Raw genomic sequence first — 27,834 nt, forward strand, 5'->3', positions numbered from 1 at the left:
GGCTGGAAGGGACCCTCCTGTGAGAACGGCAGCTCTTCCAGCTCTCTTGACCCGGTACAATCCCAAAGCAAATCCAGCAGAAAGTGCCTCTGTTCGCAGCTGGACCCTAGCTGGCAGGAGCCCTCCCTAGCCAGCCGCTTGCCTCGCGTGGAGGGCAGAGGAGCCGCACAGCGAGATGACAGCGTGGGAAAGGGACTGTAATCCTCCGTAAATAATAAATAGGGGGAGAGAGAAAGAGAGAGAGAGGCGGGAGAGGGAGCGACTGTGCGCGGTGAAGTGACAGCTGGGGGTACATCTGCGATGGCAGCAGCACACGCACAGGAACGCGCACAGACAGTGCAGAGGAGTCACCCCGCCAGGCAGGCAGGATCTGCTCCCAGACACCCAGAGGAAGGAGCTCGGGAGGTTTTCATTCCGTTCAACGCATCCTGGAGAAAGGGCAGTTGCTGTCAGTCCGTCTCTCTCCCTCATCCCGCCCTTGCTGCCATCCCTCTCCGTGTGCCAGGAGCCGAGGGGCTCGAGGAGGGGTGAGGAGATGCCAGGCGGGAGGAGCTCCCCACAGCCCCTCAGGAGGTAGATTGGTCAGGCACAGGTTACAAGAGAAGGCACCGAGCTAAACAGTTCCTCCCCTCCCTTCATCTCTCGCCTGCTACGGCTGATGACAATAAACTCAGGGAGAAAGGCGTCAGGACGAGAAGGGACAAGCCCTGGCTTTTGTATAGGAGCGAGGCGAGCGGCTGCAGCGATGGGGAGACAGCGGGGGAGAATCCGGGGGGCTTGGGAGAAAGGCACCCCCTTCCCACTGGTGCTCCAGAGACGGCGGTGGGGAGGCAGCACATCCAACAGGGAGACTTAACTGAGAGGTGCCCACGGCAGGCAGCACAATCCTGTGTCTGTTTCCTTAGGAATTCAGGGAAAACTTGAGGGGTGCTGTTAGGAGGTGGCTGGGACGAGGGGAATGGGTGAAAGATCCGCAGTTTGTTCCCCTGAACTTTTTGTGCAGCAGAGAGTGTGCTCAGCCATAGGTCCGGTGCACGTGTCAGGTGTGGTGACATCCATCAGTGACAGGCACTCCCTGCCCTCCCTGACATAGCCTGCTAGTACAGGGGTGCAGTAAGCAGCCAAATCCAGCCCACTGCCTCTGTTAGGATTCCCTCTGTGCTCTCCCGTGGGCTCCTGTAGCCTTCCCTCCCAAAATCAGACCCCTATCTTGCCTTTCTCCATCTTGATGAGGACCTCAGTAGCTCACATTTGCAAGAATTACTCTTTTGCTGATCTACTTAAACTGCCCCTTCTGTCAGGTCCAGTGTAATAAAGAGGCCAATTTGGGCTTTTTGTTCATTTTGATTTGTCTGGAAGTTATCTTTTTAAGTAAAATTTTTAGAGGACTCAAAGTAAAATTTCAAGTTACTGACTCAAGAGGGAAAATACAAATATTTCAGAAATAGGGAGTGGAGAATGCAAATGGATAGTATGGGCATGGCTGCTCTGCTGTTCTGGTACCTTCCACTTGAATCAGAGGTTTTATTTAACTGCTGGACCAGCTGCCACAAAACCAGGTTGTGAATGGCAAGGTAAATCTTGATAAGCACCCTGCAGGATGCAATCTTGAGACTCGTTGTTATGCCTTTTTGTTGTGCAGCAGGCCCAAGAATTAAATCTTGGGGAAAGCTCCTTATGAGAACAACATATGGATAATCAAAGAGAGAAGCCAGAGACTGCAGGCAGAAAGAGAGGCAAGCAGAGGATGAGCTAATGAAGCAGGCGTGCTCAACAGAGGGATGAACAGGTGGAGGGGAAGGCTCTGATCTCCATGATGAATGGCAGTGCACAGCTCCAGAGAAGGCCCACTGCAGCCATGGCTTTGCAGGCAAGGTGGGAAGTCGTGCACAGCTTGGGGTACCATATCAACACAGTGAAACAACGCCTACCTGTGCAAGGTGTTCAGCACCGCCTGTCCTCCTGTTCTGCTGCACTGCCGGGGTGCTGCAGTGGCACAGGTCTCTTGCATGTGAGTAGGAATAGAACTATTAGCCATGGACTCTCTGGGGGCTCTGCAGCGGCCCCTCATCATTTCATGGACCTCAGATCTTCCTGCTGATGCAGCATACCCTTTGCCACCAGAGCAAAAAGGCTCATTAACAATCTGTTATTCTTTGGAACAAGCACAGAGGAGTTTATTCCAGTTTTTCGCCTCTCACTTGAGCTATAGCATCATCCTTATCTCAGACTGAATCACTGCTTTCCTCCTTTCTCCTTGACCTCACCAGCAGTGTGAAGATGCCCAGATGACTGTTACTAGCACTGGGGGGGTTGATTGTGGCCTGCTTCTCCTCACCTCCCATGTCTTACTCAGTTCACCTGAATGTCTGAAAGTTTCTTACAGTTCTTGCCAGTAGCTTCCACCTTCTGTCCCTGCCGCTGGCCACCAGTGCAGCCCCCCAGGTTTTCTTCTTCGTCATGTTGCAGGCAGCTCTGTCCAGGCTGGGTATGTGCTACTTAAGCCTCCTGGGCAGAAGCAAGGATTTACAACCAGGGGCTAAGATCTCTCTGAAGAACAATTTGAGGCCAAGTGTTCCCACTGGCAAAAAAATGAGCCACTGAGTCAGTACATTGCAAGGTTAGTTATGTAGGTATTGACTCCTCTTCAAGTCTCATGAAAACTCTATGTCCTGGGTAATGCTCAGTCCCATTGATGTGATCTGCTGTGATAAAGGGAATGACTCTTTCTTGAGATGGTTTGGAAGGATGAATTTATTTAAAGCTCTGTACCAAATTGGGTGCGTGGGCCTCATGGGACTCAGCAGCAACAGCACCGCTTGCCTTCTGTCATGGAGTGCCGGTTTGTCAGCAGGGGCACCAAGCCAAACCATGCCTGCCACAGCCCTGCTGAAGCATAGGAATCTCGCCCAGGCCAGACTCAGCCCTGTCCTTCCTCCTTTGTTTGCATTCTTTGTCTTGTCTGGTTTGTGCTCTGCGAGGCTTAGGGCAATGCAGCTCCACAGGATCATTCCTTTCCCCCTCAGACAGGCAGTCAGATTCAGTTTACAGCAGGGAGAGCTGGATAAGAAATGTGCCTCTGATACATGGGATTTGTAAGATGTACCAGCAGCAGGAATGTGACAAGGACACTGGTGTAAAAGGCAGAGCCGATGCCAGGTGCCAGGGTCTCTGTACATGCGGCAAGAAAATACACCATTGCATACTCCAGCTTTAATTCATACCCATCTGATTTAGAGCATCATATCATATACCGTTAGCTTCAAAGCACCCACACGGCATGATTCAGATTTAAAGGATCTGTTCCCCCTTTGATGCTCCTTCTAATTCAGGGGAAATCTGTAGAAACAGCAACATTTCATCCGCCTGATATTGGTGGTTGTGAAAAAAGGCTACAGATCTCCCTCCCTGTATTTCTTTTTCTCCCTCCCCTTGCTCTTTATGTTCTATTTCAAGGTCCTGCTTGAGGGTGTAATTCCTCCAGAGCTCTTGGATTCAACTAGTTGACACACAGCCCAGTTGTTCCCCATCACCGTGCCAGGCTATGCACGACTGCACTGGTTATTGTGCGTGCTCATAGGCAGCCTGCCCAGGGACACCCAGGTTGTCCTGTCAGGGAGACCCTGCACTGTTCCTTCTCCTCTGGAGCTATGCCTTACTTCAGGAGCATGATGCTGGGAATAGAAGAGAAATTAAGCCAGGAAATTAGGCCACACTTCATTAAGAAACACACACACACAGAGTGCTGCTTAGCCCACCATGCACTAGGCTGGGACCAGGTAACAAATCACTATTCGTAATCGACACTTTCTGTCAAGTGGCATTCATAATTCTGTGCTTTTGTAGTGGCTTAGGAAAAATCTAAATCTCTGTGGTTCCCCCTTGAGACAGGTGGGTTTTCAAATTAATCCCTTCCTCACTGGCCTACTTTATTTCTGACTGATGCTGCGTGGTATAGGAGTTGAGGCTGGGGCGATCACAAACATCCATTCTGGCCAGGCAAAATCTGAAAAAGACAAAGGCAAAAGCCCATGCCACATTGGGGGGCTTTTGGGGGACTTTTTTGTTTGTTTGTTTGTTTGTTTGTTAATTTGTTTGTAGCTTCATAGTGTTTAGTGTGAGGGAAATCTCAGTACCTCAGTGCAGTCAGTGTCCCCTTTTCCTCTCCCTTGTTAACTCTCTGACTCTCACTTGGCAGTCTGACTCCGCGCTTACCATTCACATTTGGAAGCAGGTTGCAATTGTGATTTCCATCCCATCACCTTGGGCAAATATTTACTCCTATTTTCCTGACCTGTATTTGTCTTCCATGCTCCTCTTTTGATCCTCCCCTCTTTTTGTTCCCTGCAGCGGTGGGTGTGCAAATCAAGCTGGATTTGCTCCAACGCAAGTTTTGGATGGCCATGCAACAGGTAGGAGCGTCAGCAAGCATGTAGAGAGACAATTTAATGCTCTTCATCAGCAAGGTCGACACTATGTTACATCATATATGAAGGCATTTTAATGAGGGCTCTTGTGAAATTCATATTAAAAGATTTATGAAGTAGATTAGTTTGAAGTCACACATTTCTGTAATCCTTTGATGGCACTAATGCCATGTGAGCCATGAGTCTGTTCTGCAAATGCCGTGGTGACAGTGTCAGCATCCTGGCCTGGCATTAGCTCTGCTGCATATGACACATTTAATTGTGGAAATATGCTTGTGCTCATTCAGCCTTTCAGAAACCTCATGGAAATCTGTGATTTTGGGCACACAGCAAAAAAATCTACTGCCTTCTCTTATCATCTTGATAATGATAACAAAGCGCTACCAGCTTGCCAAAATAAAAATTATTTGCCCCAGGGATAAGCATTTGGTGTTGTCCTAATATTAGATACTCTTCTGGACTGAGAGAAGTGGAATAATTAAAACAACTCCCCCAGTCTGAGGAGCAAGAAAAATGAAACACTTTTCCCTTACCACCCAGGGGCTTTCTCCCCAGGCTTTGCATTCAGGGAGGTCTTGTGGAAGGGTGAGAGTGACAGGACTGTAGCAGCCCACAGCAGAAGGGGCTCTCTGCTGTCAGGAGAGGGAACTCATCAGACGGGGGTGACAGAGAAGATGGGAGGGCAGGAAGCTGCTCTGTGGAGGCAGGAGCATGCTCACGGGTGGGAGATCACATAAACATAACCTGAGCTAAAAGGATTTCTGCAAAGCACATGAGCTCATCCTGAAACAGCAGCAGAGAGATTGTTTTTTAAAAACCTGCTGAGGGCCATACCCAGAAAGTTCTCACACAAACAAGCCCTCATGGGTGTTAAGTGAAGCTGGGAAGCCTTATTAAAGCAGGTGAAGGAGGCCTGTGTGCCAAGTGGCTGCGAGCCGTGGCCCTGGTAGGTGCTGGTGTGAAAAAAGTCTCCATGTGGTGTCCCAGGATGTGACCGCCGTTTGCCAGAGGAATGACTAACAGATTTTGTTTTCTCTCTCTCTCTCTCCTGCTTCACTGATGCTGTGCTGCTCTGGATGTCCACGCTGTGCCTCCCAGCCCAATGACAGTGATGTAAGTAGACAAAAGCTGGGGACAGGGAGGCATCCTGGCATGCCTCGCTGCAGCTTGGCTTCCTAATTGTGTCATTTGTGTGCCAGCATATTATAGGCACTGTCCCTTGTCTGTAGTCACTGGAGAGGGTCCAAACCTGTCATAGGCTGTGTTTGTCTTCACAGTAATTAAGTGTCTTTGGCAAAGCTCAAAGTGCTCTGGGTCACAGAGACCTGACCAACAGCAGGAGGATGCTGTGAGGTAGGCTGGTCTCTGAGGAGGGAGCTGTGCCCACGGAGCAGCAGATGTGGTCTCAGAGCAACCAGGGAGCACAGCTCAGTTCTGCCCCATCTCAGGGGCTCCCTGCAGGCTGCCCGTGCTCTCAAACCAGGGTCCTTGCTGTGGGGCTGCTGCTGTATGGCCAGTCCAGCACCAGGCACTGTTGGAACTTCTCCAGGTCTGGAAGTGCAGTGGCAGTGAGACTCAGCCCTCACACTGCTGGGGAAGATGTGTGAGACACCAGCCCTTCTTGTGGAGAACCACTGTGGTTCACCTGGGTTTCTGTTCTGATATCTGAACCCTGGGCTCTGTATTTGTTATCCCCCAAGGCCATAAATGTGGTTTGTTGTGACCATATTCCCCTGCTGACCAAAGGAAGGAACCTGCCAGGGTGAAGTGCAAGGCCACCTCTAGGAATATATCCAGGGAAACAAAACAACCACGTGCTGTTTTGTGGTGAGGCAGGGGTGAGATGATGCTTGCAACTGTGGATAAAGGAATGTTTTTAAGCTATCATCCCTAGAGTCTCAAAAAGCCAGCTGGATTCAGAGTGTGAACATGTGATATTGCAAAGCTGTGGGACTTGAAACAAACTCAGGCATCTCTAAACCTCCTCTGAAGTTAAACAGAGGGACAGAAAACTGGTTTTGTTCTGCAAAACTCAAGAGCAGAAACAAATTCTAACTGAAAGTTGCGATCTTGTTGTGGTCTGGAATGGCCAATTTACCTCTTGTTACTGAGAATCACCCAGAAAGGGGGTTGGGGTTTATGTCTAAGGGTTTTGAGAAAATAGTGGGTAGCTGGCTGAGAGCAGACAGGCTGTGTGTGCTCTGCCAGTGTCCTTCCTGACCCCAGAAAACCTCTGGCAGGAAGGGGACTCCATGCACAGAAATGGCATCACCGTGTCAGCTTTCTTCCCCTGCTGCTGGAGAAAATAGAATTAAAAAATAACACAAAGAGACAGACACATGCAGCAAACTCTGAACAATTATGAAATCAATAAGCACCTGAAGGGTTTTGTTACTCACCACTTAACCCCTCGTGTCCCCACCCCATTCAGTGTTGTGAAACACATGTCAAGTCCAGTATGCAGAAATTCTAAATGAAAGAAATGGATGGTGCCTTGGGCTACATGTGCACCATTCACATCCTATTTTATCATTAGCTGTCTGGAGAATAAAGAAACCAACAGCAACAACAACAAAAAAATCCCTGCCTGAGAAGAACCCTGATCTAAAATACCATGCTATGTTCTGAGTCTGGATACTGACAGATGCTGAAATGCATGCTGGTTTCTCCCTGGTGCACAGTAACCTTTGCTTTCACCCTTTCTTTACAAGTGCCACCTCTGCTTGGAGTGCACAGGTCCTGCTGGGAGCATGTCGGGGAGGCAGGTGCAGGATCTGAGCCCTCAGGAAAGGGGATGTTGCTCATAGAGGCAGGAGTTCGAGTGGCTGGCTTGGGTACCTGTGCATGCTGTCGAGCTTGTCCTGGTGGAAATGCCAGCTGAATTGCAGAGCTGTCTGGGATACTGGTATGGAAGCCTTTAGCCCAGCAGTCCCAAGGGCGAGCCAGTAAGATGAGCTCATGCCGTGTGTTGAGGGATACACTCCGTGCAGGTAGCTCAGGGTGCAGCTGCAGGTTGAGCTCTGGGAGCCCCAGGCAAGAGGCTCTGAACTGGCACTGACCCTTTGCACAACGAAGGGCACCACAGGGACATGTGGGACAGCCAGGTGTCCAGCCACCTGGAGGCACAGCAGGAGCAGATGTCTCACCAGGACAACCCCAGATGATCACACGCATAGAGTGTGAGGGTATAAAAGCCCCATTTCCTTTGTTCGGGGCCCCTCCTCAGAGGCACCAGCTTGAGCTCTTCCTGTGTTGCTGCACCACGAATAAATTGCTGTAAGGTTCTGGATCTCTGAGACTCTGCTGTGGGAAACCTGGAGTTGAACCAGTAAGGAAAACTTGTCTGGGTGTGAGCGTGGGGTGTATGGGGAGTCAGGAGGGGACCTGTGGGGTCACTGGAGCTGCTGCTGCCTCAGTCCCAGCAGTGAAAGCCTCTGGTGGTGGGAGTGGGACTGCCAGAGCGGCTCCTGCGTGGTCAGACTGGGAAGTTTCCTCAATGCCACGGTTAATTCTCTGCTTTTCCTTCCCAGTGCAGTGCCTTGGACGGTGCCTGTCCACTCAGCTGTCAGGATGACGTAAGTTGCCTCGGTTTCTTGTCTGTACCTGTGATGGGTGTGATTGACCACCTCCTCTGTGGAGATCTCAGTCTCCCCAAAAAGGTATTGCCTGTTGTCTCCTCACAAGAGGTTGCACAGCTGGGGCAGGACCTCATGCTAATGAGACAAATCTGCAGTTTAGGTCTTCCCCCCAGCTGGGCCAAGGCAGAAACATTGGGATTCCAGCCAGTGACTCTGAGGAAAGTCCATCTCCTTTAAGTCTGTCTCCCTGGCATCCCAGCTCTTCCCCAAAAAAGTGGCTGTCAGCATGACATGCATGCACTCTTTGTGTTTATGCCACTGCTTCAGCCTTGTTCTCAAGAATATTTGGGACAGGAGCTTCTCTGCCCTGAAAAGTGAGATCACCGGAGATTTTTTGTTGTGTGTTCATGTAGGATTTTCTCTGCCTCCTAGTTTTTCTCTGCAAGACCTGAGGGTTTTCATCTAAACTCTGTGCCTCCATTTCCTGCTTTGCAAAATAAAAATAAGATCAGCGCTGATACTCAGTGGTGGGGAGAGGTTATTTCATGAGTGGCTATAAAACTCTGAAATCTGAAGATGGAAAGCATTAGATACCATATTATTAAAGAGAAGAGCACTCCAGATATCCTTTCTCTTCCTGAAGGATGCCTTGCCTGAAGTGTGGCTCACAGCCTGCTGGGCCTGCACAGAGCCCTGGCAAGAGACGATCTCTGTCACAGCTCAGGAACTCAATGCCTCAAAGTGGAGGCAGAGAGGGAAAAGAATTGTGTAAAACTCGTGGTAGCCGAGCTGTGGGGCTTGGCATGGAAATGCTGAGGCTGTTGCCATCATCACAAACCCACACTGCTGCATCCTGAACACAAACAGGGAAAAAGCCATCTTTAATATTGCTTCTCTTTCATCTCTGCAGATTCTGAACTGCTTCCTCATTGACAACAACGGCTTTATACTTGTTTCCAAAATACCTGAAGAGGTAAGAGAGCCTAAGAGAAGGAGGAGAGCGGGGTCTGCTTGTTCCTGAATAACCCACCAGAGCTGCTTAAAACAAATGAAGTTCAATTGTGTAATGAGGGTGGCTGTGGTGTAATTAAATTCAACTGTGCAGTGAGGGGGAAGGCTCCCAGCAGAGTGACAGCACATCCTAGGTGAGGAAGGAGTTTGCAGTGATAAGGAAGGAACTAGTCAAAATATCTTTTGATCAGAAGAAAAGAAACTAGACTCCTTTCCCTTGGCACAGATGCTATTGAAAGATGATCTGAGACAGTCCCAGAAGGCAGGCATGGGAAGGGAAGGGAAGGGAAGGGAAGGGAAGGGAAGGGAAGGGAAGGGAAGGGAAGGGAAGGGAAGGGAAGGGAAGGGAAGGGAGCAGCACTTTTGAGTGTTTCTGAAGCCAAAGCAGGTGTTCTCCAGGAAAGGAAACTGAGGGGATCGTAAGAGCAAAAAGGCTAAAGGTGAAAAAGACAAAAGAATTTAAGCAAATTGAAAACAAGAACATGCCTAAAGAACTGGAGGATTTACTGGACTTGCAGAGGTGAAAGGAGCAAGGGAAAAGGCTCAGAACAGAAATAAAAACAAGGTGTGTGGTTCCACAGCCATTTCTAGGGAGCTGAAGGGGTGCAAGTTTGATGTGACATCCTGTGCAGCTGGGTAGAGTCAACACCTAGCAGCCACTGCACAGTTGAGCTACACTTTTCTGTTCTCTGATAAATTCACCACAGAGCTACTTGTTTCAAAATAATTAAACCCCACAGTTCTGGGTGTCAGAAAGTGATGTATGGGAACAGTCTCATAAACTACAAAGCAGTAAGTCAATAGTAAGAGTGGGCTTAGACAAGAAATGGGAAACAAAGGGGTTTTGTTACTGACAGAATTGTGGAGTTTCATTAAAATTGCCATTGTACTGGAGTTAACCAATGCAGTTTGGGTATTTCCAAAAGGCAGTAGATCCAATCCCAGAAATTACTTTCTTCAAGATGTGACAAACAGATTGAAATGGAACTTAAGGTAACAGAACTCCTGGTGGATGTGATTGACACAAGCAGCACAGCTTCCAGAAGGAAGAACACCAGCTATAGTTCTTTGAAAGTGTGACAAAATCAGGAGATAAGGGAGGCTAGATAACCTACTGAATTTCAGTTCTCCTCAGCCTTGAACAGAGTCCCTTACAAGAAGCTGGTGGAACAGTGAAGCATGAAGTAGTGACATTCATCTCAAAGTAGCTGGGACAGAAAAGAAAGAAGAATTTTTAGATGGTTATTTAGATGGAAAACATCAGCTGTATGAGTCCCATGGTTTCCCACCTGGACTTGGGTTGGTTAGCATATTCAGAATGGGCTGGCAAAAGAAAAAGGTGAGACTGTGCATTCTGCAGGCACTGCACAGTGAGTTCAGAGAGGCCGAGATGAGAACTCTTGAGAGTCACAGAGCAAAACCAATTGGCAAAACAGAGGCACCAGGGGGGATACAGATGCCAAGGGGGGCTTATTGCAAGCAATAACCACCCTCTTTTGTGTGGAAAAGTGAAAAGTGCCCCACCCAGCACACTGAATGGTCTGGTAGAAGCGTCCCTTCAGTGACGTGGTGTGCCAAAAAACAAAAAGCAAATACAACTTGAAAAATAAGGAGGAGAAAGGCTGTAAAAGTTGTATTGGCTCCCTCCTCTGGGAGGCCAGGTCCTACTGCGTGTTTGGGGTGGGCTGGTGGTCTTAGGAATTGCTGTTTTCTCCTCTGACCCCCATGGCATTTTCAAAGATGCCTTACTGAGTCCTATGACATTTGCCCATCAGTGGAGACAACTACACCCTTTAGCTACTCTGTCTCCTGTGTGTCCTCAGCACTGCCCTCCTGGGTTCTGCCTCTGTATTTTTTCCTGCATCTTATGGAAAATAGGTTTTTCCAAAGCTCATGTCTGAAAGATCTGACTAACAGAAACATGGCATTATAGTGGATTTGGGTAAATTATAAACATTATCCACATGCCTCCAAGATCAGGCATTTTGGCAAGCACCAGAGCTGTCCTCCTCCAGCTTTTACCTTCCCTGATCTCAGAGAGTTCACCACTCTTTTCTTTCTGATTTCTTTATCCTATTCCAGTTACTGTTTTTATTTCCTGATGGCACCATGAGTGTCCACACCGTTAAACCCTACAGGGAATTCAGGACAGCAGCATTAAATCAATATCCTGGGTTTCACAGTGTTGCTGCATGGGATCACTTGCTGCTATGTGGCCTTCCCTGCCCCATCCTCTTCCCTCAAGGCATCCTTTAACATAATGCCAAAAAAAAAAATCCCATACCTGGATTTTTGTGGGTATTTTGGCTTTTCTGCCTGCTAGAGCTGCCTGGGTGACCATGCTGGAAATCAGAGCAGCTTCCTGCAGGAACAGGGTGAGGACAGCGTGGCTCCAGCTCTGCTCTCCTCTGCCCTTGGGATGGGGGATCAGGATGGGGGATTGGCTCTAATAACCTCTGTATGAAGGCAGCAGGAAGCTTACTGACAGTTGGAAACCACCATGGAAAAGGAACTCAGGATTTTAATGAGTGACAAGTTGGAAGCTCCCTGCAGGATTACTTGGGAAAGAACGGGTAATCTCTTAATTCAAGCTAATCTCCCCATCCAGTCTCATCCCAGAGGGAGCAAAGAGTTAAAATGCAGGAGCAGGGAGTGAGTGAGAACTAGATGTTCTTGGGCTGGGGAGGAAGGGAAAATAAGAGGCAGAGTCAGGCTGTGCTGCTGCGAGGGCTGCTCTGCGTTTTCTGCCACGTTTGTTGTGGCCCCACAACCACCCTGAGTTTTTAGCTGCCTCTCGCTGCCAGTCATAGGCACAGCTGTGGATCACAGGCCTTGAGCTCCCTCCGCCTGCTGCATCCAGATGTTCCCTCGCTCACTAAACCTCTTTTTCTAGGATTGATGCCTTCTGCCTGAGGCATTTTGCAGAGTATGTCTGCAAGCTCTGCCCAGGTGGGACTCCGGGGCAGGCTGCAGGGAGGCAGCTAAAAGGTCAAGATGCCACCAGAGCTCAGAGCTTGTGGAGAAGCAAGGGCTGGCTCTGTTTGAGCCACCAACAAGGAGGCTGCCGGCCTGCCCACAAAGCTGGGCACTTTGGCAGATCCTGCTTGTCCACAGCTTCTGAGTGTACAAAAAGTGCAAATTGCTCAATAAGCCAGCAAAGCATGGATGCATGTGAGCAGTGATGTAGCTTTTGAGTCATAGGTGTGCCCTGGGTGGCGTCTCCTCCCGTGCACAGCCGGCACATGTGCTTGTGTGCCCAGCTGCAGGGGCTGTGGCACAGCGTGTGCCGCGGGGATGTCAGCGCAGAGCTGCGTGCCGCGAGCCTCTGCAATGGCAAGGGCCTGGGGAAACTCGCCCAGAGATGGGAGTCAGCAGAAACACAGCAGAGGGCTGCCTGGGAGAGCAGCAGTCACTGGAGGAAGCGGGGTGTAGTGAGAGCTGCTTTACAAAACATTGCTCCAGGACAGGACCGCGTTGGTTTCTGCCGGGTGATGCTTTTCTGTGTTACTGCCTGCACAGGGCACCTGAACCAGCAGCAAGCTCTGAATGTCTGGTTTGGTGTTAGAGGCCAGTTTGCTGATGCCTTTCTGAACACACTCCCTCAGCCATACTCACACTAATAGCTGCTCATTCTTACACCTATACAAATGATGTCCTACATGGAGAAATTTGGTCAGGCATCAGCATCTCTTGACAGGATGGGCCTCATTTACAAACCCCCTCTCCTTGCCCCACTGTCTGCAGCTTTCACTGTGTTAAATCCCACTGCTCTGGCTCCTGCTGGGTTTGCAGACTGGTATTAAATGGAAGCAGCTGGCCTCTTCACCACCCTAATCAGATTGAAAGAGCGAGGGAGGTGAAAAAAGTTAGTGCTTGCTCAGGCACATTGGATTGTCTGAAACAATTACAGCCTAAATGCTCAAAGGGGAGTTGAGTATCAATTTGGGTGATTGATACACAACAATGTATGTAAAATACAGTGAAATGACTTCTAAAGCCTTTTGGGAAGAGGCTCATAACCATGTAACACTCCTGTTAGATGATTACCATGCGATCTTAGGTAAATCTGCCTAAGGTTCGGGCTTTGCTTGTGAAAATGTCCCACTCAAATAAATGAAGTCATCTGTCATGTGCTAGTACATGCTAAATGACTGCTAGCCCATCAGTGGATAAGCAAAACATCCCAGACTATGGGAATGCTTCCACAACACATGAGAGCTATTTACTCTGTCAGGACCCATGAGCCAGGAAACAGAGGGAGGACAGCTCATATCTGCACTTTTATTATTTACAAACATTTCATTTACTTGCCTGTGAACAAAGCGGTGGACTTGACAGGTTTGAAGTGTTTTTGCAATACATTTGTCATGGTTTAGTAATCAGGAAGGCCAGAATTGTTTGTTTGAGGAAATGCTTAAAGCAGCAGTTACCAGATTTGAGATCAGGTCCATATTTGAGGTTATTCACTCTGAGGGACCAGAGGCCACAAGCTCCACCTTTAGTTGAGGCATGCAAGGGGACTGGGGGGTTGTTTTTCCCCCCCAAATGCAACTTAGTTCTAGCTATGCCAGTGCATAGTATGAAAGCTACAGGGGTGGGAGGGTTCGTGTTGTGTTGTTTGGGTTACTGCCTGCTCAGAACTCGCACAGCAGCGAGTTGTAAAATTGTATTTGCTACCTAAATAAATCCGTATCACAGTCATGCATGGTGGGCCAGTTCACCTAGGGCAGCAGGAGAGCAGAGGTTTCCAAATCCACTGTGGCCACGGGTAGCAGAGAGGCTCAAATGGAAGACTCAGGCATTCAGATCCAGACAACATGGATTTCCAACAACCCACAAGAGAGTCCAGGCTTCCAATGATTCAACATGCCTGGGTCTCTGCAGCTTGAGAGTCTGCCTTTTTCTGTCACAAGCTGCAGGGACTTACGTGGGCTAAATCATTTCCACGCGTGGTAGGAATGGTGCAGGATGCCCAGCTGGTGATGGGGGAAGTCCTCCCTCAAGCTTTCCAGCCAGCCAAAGGACAAAGCCTGGCATTGCCTCCTTGCAAAAACCCTTGTTTGTGTACAGCAGGCCTCCAGACAGACTAGATCAGCTGGAGCCATCAGGCATTTGGAAAATTTTGTTTATTCTGTTTTTCCCTTTTTGTGCTTGCAGACTGGAAAATTTTTTGGTGCAGTGGATGGCTCAGTGATGACCCAGCTGCTAAACATGGGCATGTTCAGGCGGTAAGTGGGGGATCTCCACACTGTACTTCTTGTTCTCCGCTGGTGTGTGGGTCAGAGCATATTGGTCCCTCTAAGAAGCACTTGAGCTGGGGAAAATGCACATGCTGATGATGCATGTGACTCTCTTGCTTAGACACAAGAGCTCCTTTAGCTACCTGCCCCCTCTGCTGACTCGCTCAGCCATCGTCACCACACACACTGTTTCTCCTCATCTCTTGCTCTTCCACCTGCTGCAAAACACAGAGAGACAGAAACTTCCAACCTCTGTGTGGCCAGAGAGCAGCTGCTTCTCTGTCTTTTCCAGGGCAAGATGTTATGGGAAGCATTTCTTGGCATTTTGGGTGCAGAAGTGCTTCAGTTCCTCCTGCCACTCGGAAAGCCTTTCTGTGGAGTGGTTGTCTGAGAGCCCCACAGATGCAGCATTGCAGCTGGCTGACCATGTTTCTCTCTCTCTTAAAAATACCTTCCTTCATGTCACTCCACTCCCCCAGCCGATGTCAAAAGAGAGTTCAGAGTTTCAGTGGCTTGAAAACAGGAACTAGGGAGACCTGAGGTAGTTACAATTGTAATTCCTCTGCTTCACAGCCTGGTTTACTCACTGTCTGAAATTAGGGACACATTTCCTCCTGTACTGACCCAGTTACATTAATCCAGAGCCTGTATTTCTTGCTCTGCAAGATCCAGCACTGGCCAAACAGCAAAGACACGTGTAAGCAGGTCACTGCTTTAGTGAATACAGGAAACAGTTCATACATGACATTTTTTGAGAAAAAGCTGACGTGTCTGTCCCATGGGCGGCTGCATTGCTTGCTTTTGACTGCTTGCTTGTTTTGTTTTGCTTGCAGAGTGACCATGTATGATTACCAGGCAATGTGCAAGGTGCCCTACCACCACCACAGCGGCGCCCGGCCCCTGCTCAGCGTACGTATCTGACACCGTGCAGCCCTCCCTGGGCTAGGCCTCTCCAACACTTCCCAAAAGACTTCAGGAGATGTTTGCTGTCAAGTGATGGGAGTGTCCAGACTCACCTCAGGCAGATTCCTGAAGCAGTGGTGGCCAGTGATGGTGGTTTCCAGTGTGGCTCTCTATTGCCATATAGGATCTCACTGAAAATTGGAAGGACCAGGGAAAGGACAGGAACTAGACGATGGCAGGTTCTCCTAAAAGCCAAGGAATCAGCCAGCAGCTGAAGTGAATAGGAATGCTTTTACAGGGCATGGTTTACTCAGCAGCTCAAGGACAGTTGCACTGTCAGGGAGCAGAGCATGTGGGAAAAACTGGCAGTCATTGGGAAAGGAAGACTGAGCCTAGAGCAAGAGAAAGAGTGAGAATGCTGGTAGCCCAGGGAGCAAACAAAGAGTGAATGGTTTTACCAGTACCCAAATGCAGCCTCTCTTAATCTAATCCCACTACACCTTCCTAACCTTGCTTCAAACAGGCAGAAGAAAGGAACTACTCACCACTTAGGCCACTTCAAACTACTTGACACAACCCTAAACAGGGGTGTGTTCATTATTGTTATGATCCTTTGATACTGGAAGGAGTGCTGGAAGTACTCCTTACAGTGTGACATTGTAATTTTTTTCCAGTAAAAGAATTTTCAACAACATACTACCTTTTAACAACATTTCTAACAATACCACACTTTTAACGTCTGTTTTGCAGTGGCTATACTTACTCTGGCTAGATAATAAATGGTGATTGTAGTGAAAACATTTGCTTGATTATATCCTCCAGTTCTGATCACTGAAAGAAATGTCACAAACTGTGAGCTGCCAAAAATTAGGTGAATTGGGAAAAGAATAAAAAGGTGAGCATTTAGCCTCTATCTCTCATCTTCCCCTCTTAGCAAAACCCTTGGAAAGGAAGAAATCAAGAAAAGTCAGTTTTTCATATACAGACATAAAAATCAGTCAAATTCCCAACCATCTCTACATTTTACTATTTGCTGACTTATTTTGGCTGAAGATAAGTCAGCAGTAATGGAACATTATCCTGTGTCCCGTGACTGCTGCATCTGTTTTGGGTTTAAGGACATGGGCATGATTATGAGAGGGGGAGATGAAAATTAGATGTGGTTACCATGAAGAAAAGAAGCAGCAGTATCCTCTGCAGATGAATTGTCCCTGGGATAATGCTGGATTTCCAGTTTGGAGCTGAAAAGCAAGAGGATGATAGAAGTCATGCCATCTTGAGGAAAAGCTGGATGAAAGCACAGTTAAGCATAATCAATCAATGGCAGATAATACCAAATCCTGGGTAGTGCTGTCCCAGAAACACCACTTGCTCTCAGAACACAAAAGCATCCTGAACTGGTGGTGTCCCATTTAGCTGTGTTTCTCTCCTGCTCTGAGCTCTGAAGGTCATCCACGCTGGAGAGAAATCATCAAGCAATTACATCTTCAAAGTCCTTCATACATTCCTGATAAACTCCCTGACCCTGATAGGGAGGGGGTGAAGAGATATTATTAGTAGCAAGGCAGCTCTGCTGGCTTTTGATGTATTTTGAACATTTTCCAGTGATGCCCAGACCTTGAATTTCCAGCCTGTCTTCAAGAGCTCTGATCAGTGGAGGGACTTGGTCTAAAATGTGGGGTCCTGCATAACAATTATAAATTCTCTGACCAGGTCCTTATGGTATTTCTCATTTCTTCTTTTGTTCTCCAGCCAATTTATGCCTTTCTAGCTGCAGTGAAGTGGCTGATAAGTGATTTCCTCATGTGAGTACCAAAAGATGGGGGTGTTTGGGAGGCTCAGACCAAGAGGGGCAAGAGCTGGGAAAGCTGCGAGCAGAAGCCCCCGCGTAGGGCACTGCTGTCAGCCTTCTCCTGACATTCAGCTCTGCACCGTGCTCCTGGGAGACAGAAAGCTATTACTATTGCCATTTTGAGAGGCAGAGGCCCAGAGTGGGTCTGGGATTTACCTGAAGTCACTCAGTACAAAGTGCCTGAGTCAGAAATAGGACTTGGGTCTCCTGGGGCTCTGTGCAGATCCTTGATGCCAAGTCCTCTTGCCTGTCTCCTTTGCCCGTGATGAGCGAATGCACATCTTCCTCTCACGGGGGGAGGAGGCTGAAGGAAGCAAGCCAAGCAGCTCAGGTGTGAGTGCCAGGCAAGGGGGGAGAGAGGGGAGGCTGTCCTCTGCATTTGGGTTCACCTCAGACTTCTGGGGTGAATCAGAGTTCAAGCCCAGATTAGGATGAAAGTGCCACTGCTCAACTTGCTGGGTGTGCAAAAGGGGAGATGTGGTAAAGGTCCAGCTCTGAGGGCTTTAGCCTACTGGTACAGAATAATTCAGTGTAGCTACCTCCAAGTAGCCAGAGAGTGGCCTTCTGATGGCCATCATGCCTTCTCCTCAGATGAGTCCTACTGTGGCTGAATCCCCTCCCAGCCTCAGGGGCTGCCAAACTCATTTCTTCCTTCACTGGTGAGCCCTTGCACAGGATATACTTCAGATCTTCCACAGTACAGATCCCATGATACAGAGCTACATTCTAGCATGTGGAGAGGGGAAAAAAAAAAGATATAAAATTTTAAAAGATCAGACTTGCACTGCCAGGAATTTGTAGTAAACATTTTAGAACTGATACTCGCTGGGCGACAGGGCCATCTCCCTGACACCTGCATCCTTCCAGGCTGCTGAAAAAGCATCCTCTGTTCTTGCTCTTTTGACAGCTTCCTTTTGGAGTTTAACATGAGTAGCTTCTGGCACTCAGACAACTTGGCAGATGGTGAGTACACAAGAGTCCAGCCACCCCATAGCACGTGAGTGTTGCAGCCACTGGTGACAGAAGAAACTGTACGGGGAAGCCTGGCCTTGTGCAAGGAGCCTGCCATCTGCCCCACACCCCTTCCTCCACGGACACTGGAATCCAGCTGCCAGATCCCACCATCTGCCCCCCTTTCCACCCCCATTTCAGCCTTAATGAAATGCCACAGCACCAGGGTGGTCAGTGTGAGGTGTGTGCTGCTTGGAGCACACACTGCTTGCTTCCCTGAGGGCAATTTGCTGAGGAGAGGGGGGACACTTCTTCCTGAGGACCCCTACCCTGTGTGCAATGGGATGAGAGAGGCCATCAGCTGCAAAGAACTGTTGGAAAGTATCCCTTCCAGTCTGCTACAGGACAGGACAGGGCAGGGGTGGAACAGCAGGCTCTCCAGAGGTCCCAGGAAGCTAGACAGAAACCTTAGAATTCAGTAACTTGCGCAGGGTCTTCACTTACCCACCGGACCTGCTCTGGAAGAGAGAAGGTCATGGCACATGGTATTGCACAGCAGCTGCGTTCAGCAGAGGGGTGTCTCTGGTGTGAAATCCAGTGACCTGTCCTGCAGCTGAACTGCTGCCTGCTGAAAGCACCCCAGGAATCTCTGCAGTCCCATCCCAGCCCCTGCGAGCAGGGGGGATGTTAATGGCCCTGAGGAGGCTCAGAGGGGATGGGCAGGTGTGCTCTGTGCAGCCGTGTCAGGGCTGTCATTAGTCTTGCTAATTATTGATCACTAGTGGTGCCTTCAGTGGAGGCAGTGGTACCTTCCATGCCAGCTGTGGGGCTGAGTGTTCTGCACTGAACTTTCCTGGCACAATGGGGAAACAGTCATTTTTTGAAAGCAAAATTCCCCTCTAGAGAAGGAGGTCTGTGGGTGCTGTCTAGGTACCAGTCTCCTCCTCCAAAGAGATGGCAGTAGGAGTTGCAGCTGTTCCGTAAGCAGCCCTGGCTGCTGAGTAACACACATCAGGATAACAGGAGGGTCCCAGTGCAGAAATAGGGGAGGAAGAGTCAGGTGAGCAGGTGCAGTACTCATGGCAGGGCAGGAGAGACTGCTCACTCTGGAGAGCAGGCCGACGTGGCGTTCCTGCTGTGGATGTTCCGTGGCTGCAGTCTGATTTAGTCTTTGCTTGAGGAGATGTGAGCAAAAAGGGAGGGGGGTTGTCACTGCTGTCCTGCTCATCACCATTTCCTTTTGTGCTTCCTTCATCTCTTTCCCACATCATCTCCATGACTGCTGTGTGCCAATTCATGTCTTCATGTCACTGCCATCTTGTGAAACTGTCACGTGGCTCCATCGTCCCTGTGTGTCTGTGTGTCATGGGACTTCTCCAGCCAAGGCTGTCTTCCATCACTGTAAGTAGAACCCCTTAATGGTGAAAAAAAAGAGAATTAACTAGAAATTCCTAGGCTAGGAAAGACTTTTTTCCACCTTCTGTACCGTGGGGGACTTGCAGAAAGGCGTGACAGGGCCAAGGCAGTGCCTGGCTCTACTTCCCTGGTCTGCAAAGAAGAGATGCTGTTGCTCATTTAGCTGGCTGAGCTGGTGATTGAAGGTCTGTCAGCGAGAAGCTGATAAAAGAAGGAACACACAAGCCTCCTGAGGAACAGCAGTCACACACAGCGTCATCACTCATTCCTGTGGCCTGGCTGGGCCTATGGCCCGTGTTCCATGGCATGTCCTTCACCGTGGTTCCCTGCTGGCCCCTTCTTTTCGGCTGTTGTTCCCAAACCAAAGACCAACCCGTGCCTTCTTGCAGGAAAAACTATATGGGTCTTGTAGACTTCAGTTATTAAGAAGTAACTTAAGTCTTCTTTTCCACACCCCATGGCTTAGCTCCTTCTGATAAATCCCAGCCCAGCTCTGGGATAATGCAGAAGGACTTTCAAGCGGTTCAACTGATAAGTATATGCTGTAGCTCATAAATCCTCTCCTACAGGCGAGTTAGAAATTCCTCCAAGACAGAGTCCAGACTGTGGCTGTGTTTGTATCTCCCTGCTTCCATATCTAGCTTGTATTTGCCAATTTGCTCTCTGCCCAGCAAGACGTATGTGTGAGACAGAGATGGAGAAATAGAGACAGTTGGAATGTGTCTTACTGGATGGAGAAGAGGAAGAGCAAGGGAGGGTGTCTGCAGATGACAAAAATGAGTGTCCATGTGTGTGGGGGAGTAGCAGGGTGGAAGAATACTATTGGGGCTGGAGGAAATGGATTGCACATGTTGTTAAGAAGGGGCTGTAGATTTTTGCCAGAGACGTTAACATTTTCTTGACTGCACGCCAAGGCTGGTGTATGCGAAAAATATGAAGCGAAGGAGACATTTTGTGAGAGAGAAATTGAGCACACACATTTTTTCCGGGTTATGTGCAGAGGAATTAACGATCAGGGATCTAATGCTCTCCCTTGCCTGACTGTGTACCTCTGGCTCTGCAGCACTGAGCCTATTCCTGCTTCCCAAGTTCTCTTGTTTTCCTGGAAGGTGAGACTTGCTGTTGGAATATGGGCATGATGTATTCAGACTGCACTCATCATACAAATCTGCTTTTCAGAGGTGGTGAGAAGACGTGTTTGCTGCCACAGATTTTTCTCTGCTCCCAGCATCTCAATTTCTCTCTGTGTTTATAAGGGCTTCTGCTTTTATGGACATCACTGCAGGTTTGAAAGCTTTTAATTAAGCCAAAAATACCTCCAACCAAGGCATGCAGGCTAGAAAGAACTATTTCTAGAATTCTGTAGATCATAAAAGTTTCTTTTTTTACTGCATGTTAATGTACACAGAAGATATTTTACAAGATAATTGGTTACATTCTATGTTTTATATTGGTAACTAAGTGGCAGATTTTGTCACGTGTCCCAGAGTAAATCCACTGACTTGGGTGCATGATTTATGCTGGTGGGAAAGAGTTCACAATCTGGGCTCTATGGTTCATAAAGAGGCACAGCAACTGCCTTTGCTGCTCAGAAGGATTGGTTGCCAAATGTCTGACAAAGTCTTTCTGGCAGTGCAGATGGTAGCAACGACAGCCTGGAATTAACTCACTCTTTGCTATAAAGTTTGCAATTTGTTATCAGCTCCTCTGGCTGTTTACTAATCCCTGACCAGCAGACTCTGAGGGTGCTGATAACATTCTGATGTCCAGCATGTGCATGCAGAGGCTCAGCCTGAGCCTTTTGCTGATGATGTACTGGGCTTCTCTGAACTTCTCAATACTGCTGCAGCTGCTTTGCTTCCCAGAAAATTAAGTGGCAGGAGGCTTAAGCATAATCTCTGTCATAGGTCTTGTCTCTGTGCAGGAGTTGGGAGATTTTAAAGCAGCTTCTTTTCATTCAGCTTGTACCAAAAAAAGAGTTAAGGTCTGTGCAGGGCACTTGTGCCAGTTTAAAAATACACCTTGGTGCTGGCCACATTTGTCCTGGGTGTGGTTCATGAAGTCTCTTTAATTGACTTTCCCCTTGAGGGGCCTGGTTCTCCAAGCCCACCATGACAGCCCTCATTCAACACTGGCTGAGGCTGAGAGGCCTCAGATCAACTTCCATTCTGCATTTTCCAAGCTGATGGTCTCATTCACCCCTCCCTGTGCCCCGTTCTTCACACCACGGTATTTTATATTGCTTTAACTCCATCTGCTTTGATGATGTTATGACAGGAAGCTAGTAAAGGATATGATACTATAACAGGAGCTAGTAAAGGATGTCATTCTTTACCAGGGACGGGGGAAAAATGAGGTCCTGGTGTGTCAGGGCTCTTTGCCACTCATGCCATGAGCCATATGTTAAATTCTTGCAAGCAGTTTGCCCCAGCTTTATGAGGTCACCCTTGTGGTCATCACAGCGATTCTTCGGAGCAAGAACTGCACAGTCCATTGCCAAGAGCTGTGCTGCAGTGGCACTGCTGTAAATCCAGGGGCAGCTCAACAGGACTCCGGTGGTTTGTGGCTGAGGGACCAGTGTGTGGTCTTGCCACAAGCATGTCCCTGAGAAGGGCTGTCCCTGGTCCAGACTGTGATAGCCAGGCCACCTGTCTCAGGATTTGGAGCTGCTTTCCCAGCCCCAAGTACAGTGAATTCAGGCTGAAAGAAAGGGCTCCTGCTCTGTTTCTCTCACTCCTTTAGTCTTAGTTTGGGGACTTTCCTGGCCAGAATACAGCTACCAGCCCTGCAGCTGTCAGAGCTAGAAAGTGTTTGCAGCTTCTCTCCTTACAGCACAAATGGGGATAGTCTGCGTGCCCCACCAGAAGTGTCGAAGTCTTCGAAATTCACCTCAGAAACAAAGTCTTCTTCTGCACATCCCATCTGATCTCCTCAGGACTGTCAGTCCCTGTGGCAGGTCCTAGTCAGAGGCATTCTCCATCAGCAGAAATGGGAGAGGCTTTTCCCTGCTTCCGCGGTGTGGGGTTTGAACAGGGAGGGACAGCGAGGGGTGGCAGAGCACAGCCAGACACCTCCTGGCTGGTGGCAGAGGTGCTGCCGGCCCCTGGAATGACAAGTTCAGTTGATTAATTCAGTGTGAATTCAGGGTGAATACAGAACAAGGCACTGTGCTGCAGTCAGGCTCTGCGTGCTTTTGAATCTGTGCAAAATGAACCTAACCATGACACCGAAAGGTGGGTCCCAGAGTCTGGGAGGATTTAAGCAGGGGCTGCCTCCTGAGCACTGCTCTTTTGAGACTTCTGAAGAAAAGCACAAAGCACAATTACCAGAGACTGCACTGCAGGGAGAGGTTTGAGTGCCCATCATATTCACCTGGGCAAGGCATTAGAGGGAAGATTGGGCTGCGGTTCCTGGCTCTTAATGGATGTCTTGTGTTGCTGGATTGCCATGGTGGAGAGAAAAATCAGAGAAAATCAAGCAGTTTTTCTCTCTCTCATGTAATCCACATTGTTTGGACGGCAAGCTCTGCGGGGAGGTGCCTGCTGCTTTCTGCCTGCTCTGGCAGTGCCGAGGGAGAGGAGACCATTGCTCTCAGCAGTGAGGGTTTTACAGTGATGCAAATCACCCATCCAATCACGGATGCCCTCTCGATGCCTTCTCACCATACATTTGCTGATTAAAACCCAGGTTGCTGCATTTTTTTATAAATCTTCGGCGCTTCTGCTGCAAGGGATAAACTGGGTGTCCTCCACGTCAGGAGGACCCTCTTCCCTGCTGGTCCCCCCAGGAGCTCTGCCTGTGGCTGCTGTGTGGGCGGGGGGCTGCAAAGTGAGGCTTTTGTGCTCAGGCCCAAAGCTGATGGAGAAATCGTTTCTCGTACTTGCTGCTGGCTGAGCCACAACCACCTCTGCCCTAGCAACAAAGCTTCACATTTCCATCAGCAACAGTCCCCTGTGTCCTACAGAGGCAGGAGCTGGCTTTGCTACCTCCAACTGCAGAAAATAATTGCCAGAAGGGCCCAAGGCAGTAGTTTCAGGCAAGACAGATTTTGCTGAACTCCTAGAAGGAATGCTCTTGCTTCTTGAGGGAGGCTTAGTAAGGCAGTTGAGCTCCCCCTCATCCCTAAATTAGTTTTGGGAGTCCCACAGAGTGTGACTGATGAGTGATGGAGCAGCTGCTCCCTCCAGGAGCCAGTGCTGTTCATTACCTGGGTCTCTGCTGGTCCTCGAGAGCTGTCATCTGTTTCCCTGTGGTCTCAGGCCAGATCTGTTTGCTGGTGGTGGTTTCTTCTTAACATGACACGTATTGAACCCCTCAAATGTCCTGCTGTGGGCTCGCTCTGCAGTGTCAGTGGGCTCAGGAGCCATCAGCAGCTGATGGAGAGCCCCGGCACAGACACGCAGGGTTCCCGCAGGGGCAGAGCCTTGGCACGGGCACAGGGGACCAGCCCAGGCACAGGTTTCAGTGTTTTAAAAAGCACAAGAAGAACCAGGGCTGCCTTAGGCAGGAGGGATTTCATTAACGCTGCTGGTTCAGTAGAAACCCCCGCTCCTTTGAACACAGGGGTACCTGTGCCAAATGTCCCTGCCTGCCTGGCTGGGGGGGTCCCTGGGCTGCTGTGGGCTTCGGCATGGCAGGGTCCGGGCTCGCTGGGGGAAGGCGAGTGGCAGCATCGAAGGCATCGCTCACATAGGCTGGTTTTCCCACACCACCTAGTGGGAGCAGGGATCACTGCCTGGCTGCTCTCCGCAGCATCTCCTTCCCCTTCTTCTCTGGTAGGCACCTGCTCCCGGCCACTGCTGGGGGGTAGCGGGCACGCAGGGCTGCTCCTCCAAGGTCCCGCCGCTCTGGAACGCTTCCACCTCAGTGCAGGCAGCTCCCGTGTGCTCCTGTGCCCCTCACTTGTGCCCTTGTCTCGCCCCCCGGCAGCTCACAAGCACAAGAAGCACGACACGCTGCAGCCCTGCGACACCGAGTACCCCGTGTTCGTGTACGAGCCGGCCATCAAGGAGACCAACGGGCTCATCGAGTGTGGAGACTGCCAAAAGTAAGGCTTGCAGCTTCCCTTTCATCTGGGGGCCTTGTCCCAGGGCTGCTGGTGGTGACAGCAACCTGAGAAGGGTCACCGGCCACTGTGCCCATGGCTCGGCCACCACGACACCTGCAGAGATAAACAGCCATGCTGGGCAGAGAGAGATGAAGAGTCCAGGGTACTGATCCTTGGCAAAAAAAAAAAAAAAAAAAAAAATTAAAACCACCTGTTAATAAACAGAGGTGGCTGGAGAACGAAGAAAACAACATTAAAATATATATATCTTTCCATTCCACAGATTTCAGAAAGCAACTTTTTCTGTTTTTTCATGTTTCTGGAGAAAGTTTTCTTCTTAGCAAGTTTTCCTTTTTGCAATGCTTTTGGCTTTCCTTTTCTTTTTTTTTTCATTTCCCCCCTTTTCTGTATTTCTACAGAAACAAAAAAAAAAACAGGGATCGGGAAAAAAAAAAAGGAAGTGTTAGACTGAAAGAACTGAAAATAAGGGTCCACTTTTATATTTCCTATTTTCACTGTAAGAGAATGGACACTCAAAAGTAACAGGAGAGTCATTGTGAAAAGAGGCTGTTCTCAGTGGTTGCACAGTGCCATCAGCAATCACATGTGGAAAGGTGACAAAAAGATGAGTTTCCACTGATCCAGCTTTTCCTAATGTGAGGAGGCCAAACAGATCTGACTGGGATTTCTCTTAAAAAAAACTCAAAACAATCCTACCTATTCTGCAGTGTTGGATCAACTGCAAGAAAGACTCAAAGGTTAGAAAAACAGCCTCCACTAGTCAGCATGGCTTTAGGAAAACCAGGCCTTGCCAAACATTGTTTCAGAAGAGACTGCAGATTTGATGACAACAAGGTGGTGTATTAAGCCCTGGGCAGATCCAGAGGAACTGAGTGACCTGTTTGGGTCACACATCTCTGCCACAAACAAGGCCTGGGATTGACCCTTCCCTGCTGGAGGCAGCACCTCACCAGTGCTGGTCCCACTCAGCTCCTTAGTAGTTACAGCCTCTGGCTCCCAGGTGCATCTCTTGTGCATCTTTTATCCAGATATTTGGCAGAGACACACCCCCTGCCACAGGCTCTGTGGAGCATTAGCCAGGGGCCTGGCATCCTGATCACATTCCACAAGGTCCTGGTGGAGCAGGGGGAGGCTGGGTGCTCCATCCTGGGCAAAAACGTTGGCTTGTGGATTGATTGATGCATGGGGCACCTCTGTCCTGGTGACTGGATTTGTGCATGGGTTGAAGGCTGCTTGTCAAAGCTCCCAAAGCAGTCATTAGTCAGGGAACACTAATGAAATGGTCAGCTGTGTGTGTGGCATTCAACACCTTTAAAAGGGAACATGGGAAATCCCTGAAGGCTCGAAGGCAGCAAGGCCAGGTGGTGAATAACCAGGGAGCCTGGGCACTCCTCCAGCACAGTCAGTGCAGCGGGCACTTCCCCACAAGCCTCTGTGTCTATTCCAGAAGCCCTCTCCCTTGGCTGGGCTGTGGTTAGCAGGACGGGGAGTCACCGAGCCATGCACCAGCTGCAGCCTCGCAGCCCTGCCACCAGTGCAGGCACGCTGAGCCTGATGTCCCCAGCCTTCCCTGTGCCCAGTGGCTCCAGGACAGCCTGCTGGCTCCCTGCCAAACACTAGCTGGTCAGTCCCATCACACCAGTGTAGCACACAGCAGTACTGGGATCCTCTATTTCTCTCTCGAGTAACAGGAAATTTAGCACAACTCTGCTCCTAACAGGACCTCTGAATACAGACACCCTTGCATTGTACAAGCACACATAAATATACATTAAATAGACATTGACATACCTCTGGGTGAAACCAGGCTTTCTCAGGTGTCATCTGCTGTGACATGCTGCCCTGTCTGGGGAGGCCTTGTGTTGGGTTTGGTTGGTTGGTTGGTTGTGTTCTCAGGTTGATTTTGACTTTTGTGCCTAAAAGCATGGAGCTGTAGATTCGAGCCAGGTCAGAGCTTTCTGAGGCCAAAAAGGAGTGCCAATGGCATTTCTCCCCTGTGTACAGCTGCTCACTGGTCTCTCCTGCTTCCTGCTGACACCCTGTTTCCAATGATCTCTGTTTTCTGTCAATTCTTTGCTGTGGTTCAGGCAATGCCAGGGCTGCTGCTCTGGCACTGTAGCTGGAGAGTTGTGCTTTGTCTCACCTGCTCTTCCCTTGCAGGATGTTTGTGGCACAGCAGATCATCAGTAGCAACCTCCTGCTCCTCGTCACGGATGCTGTCTGCGACTGCAGTGTCTTCCCACCCGTCCCAATGGATGCAAAAGAGGTCAAATATATCCTTCCATGCACAGCCGGGATGCAGGGCTCCAAAGGCCTTGTCATCTCCGTGTTTGCCAGGGTGGAAAATGTGCTTCTGCTGCCATTGCCATGGGGCTGGAGAGCATGACCCAGCTTGTGAGAGCTCGCAGAGGTCTCCAACCCGAGCAGGGTGTCCTGCCCTTCCCGTGTCCTCCCCGCTGTGTCTCCGGGCCGTGCAGTTACACCCAGACAAACCTGCGTGGGGCCCCGTGGGTGTGTGTGGCATTCACCCCTTTCCCTGCCTGCCCTGTCCTTAAGGTGTCCTTGACAGCCTCGCACATAACGCCTCAGTGAAGTGTGAGCGGATGCGGTCCCAGAAGCTGCGGCGGCGGCCGGACTCGTGCCACGCGTTCCACCCTGAGGTACCCCGGGTAGCGGGGAGACAGGGAGGGAGAGCACACGGCTGGGGGGCACCACGGGCATGCCTGTACCCAAAATGCACAAGTGGCTCCTCTTGCAGCCTCGCGTGGGCTGTCTCAGGTGCCCATCCTGCTGGCTGGACCCAGACATGGCCTGTGAATCCCGAGGGGGTTCCTGGCAGGACTGTCACATGAGTCCCACCTGGGAAGGGCTTGGGCTGGGATAGCACGGGCTCACAAGCAAGCACACATGCACACACACCCCCTGCGAGGAGCCCGGGAGGCAAGTGGCTTCCTGGCTCACGGGGGGCTGCTATGGCCAACAGGAATCAAACCAGTCCCTTCCTTCGCCCCTGGTGATCCTTCCTTTCGGCCACAGGCACTGCTCCCTCTTCCAAAGGTGACAGGCGGGCTTGGCAGTAGGCAGGCTGACACCTTGTCTCCCATCTGCCAGGAAAACGCCCAGGACTGCGGCGGCACCGCTGGGATCTCCGTGTGTCCGACGCTGCTGCTCCTGCCGCTGGTGCTGCTGCTGCGGTGACGCTGCCCGCAGGCGGCGGGGACCCGGCGGGGCGGAGCGGTGGCACGGCAGGAGATGTGGTACCGACCCTGCTGGGACACCCTCTGCGGCGGCCCGCGGCGTCCTTCACCGCCCGGCCCAGCTCGGTGCCGGCCGCGGTGGCAGCAGGAGATGCGGGAAGCAGCGGGGCCAGCTCCTGGCACAGCGGCTG

General features: G+C 50.0%; 1 protein-coding gene and 1 pseudogene across 1 annotated transcript; one reads left to right on the plus strand and one right to left on the minus strand.

The window, feature by feature from the left end:
• Positions 1-10,161: 10,161 nt before the first annotated feature.
• Positions 10,162-26,832, plus strand: LOC138104491 (voltage-dependent calcium channel subunit alpha-2/delta-4-like). The gene is made up of 8 exons (XM_069003787.1): positions 10,162-10,355; positions 14,174-14,244; positions 15,090-15,165; positions 16,912-16,964; positions 17,919-17,974; positions 19,343-19,363; positions 24,308-24,425; positions 26,607-26,832. The coding sequence occupies exons 1-8, from the start codon at positions 10,335-10,337 to the stop codon at positions 26,830-26,832; spliced, it is 642 nt and encodes a 213-aa protein (XP_068859888.1). The 5' UTR covers positions 10,162-10,334.
• LOC138104412 (uncharacterized) lies at positions 19,351-20,846 on the minus strand (annotated as a pseudogene).
• Positions 26,833-27,834: the final 1,002 nt, after the last annotated feature.

Source organism: Aphelocoma coerulescens, chromosome 1A (genome assembly GCF_041296385.1).
Source record: "Aphelocoma coerulescens isolate FSJ_1873_10779 chromosome 1A, UR_Acoe_1.0, whole genome shotgun sequence".
Taxonomy (NCBI): domain Eukaryota; kingdom Metazoa; phylum Chordata; class Aves; order Passeriformes; family Corvidae; genus Aphelocoma; species Aphelocoma coerulescens.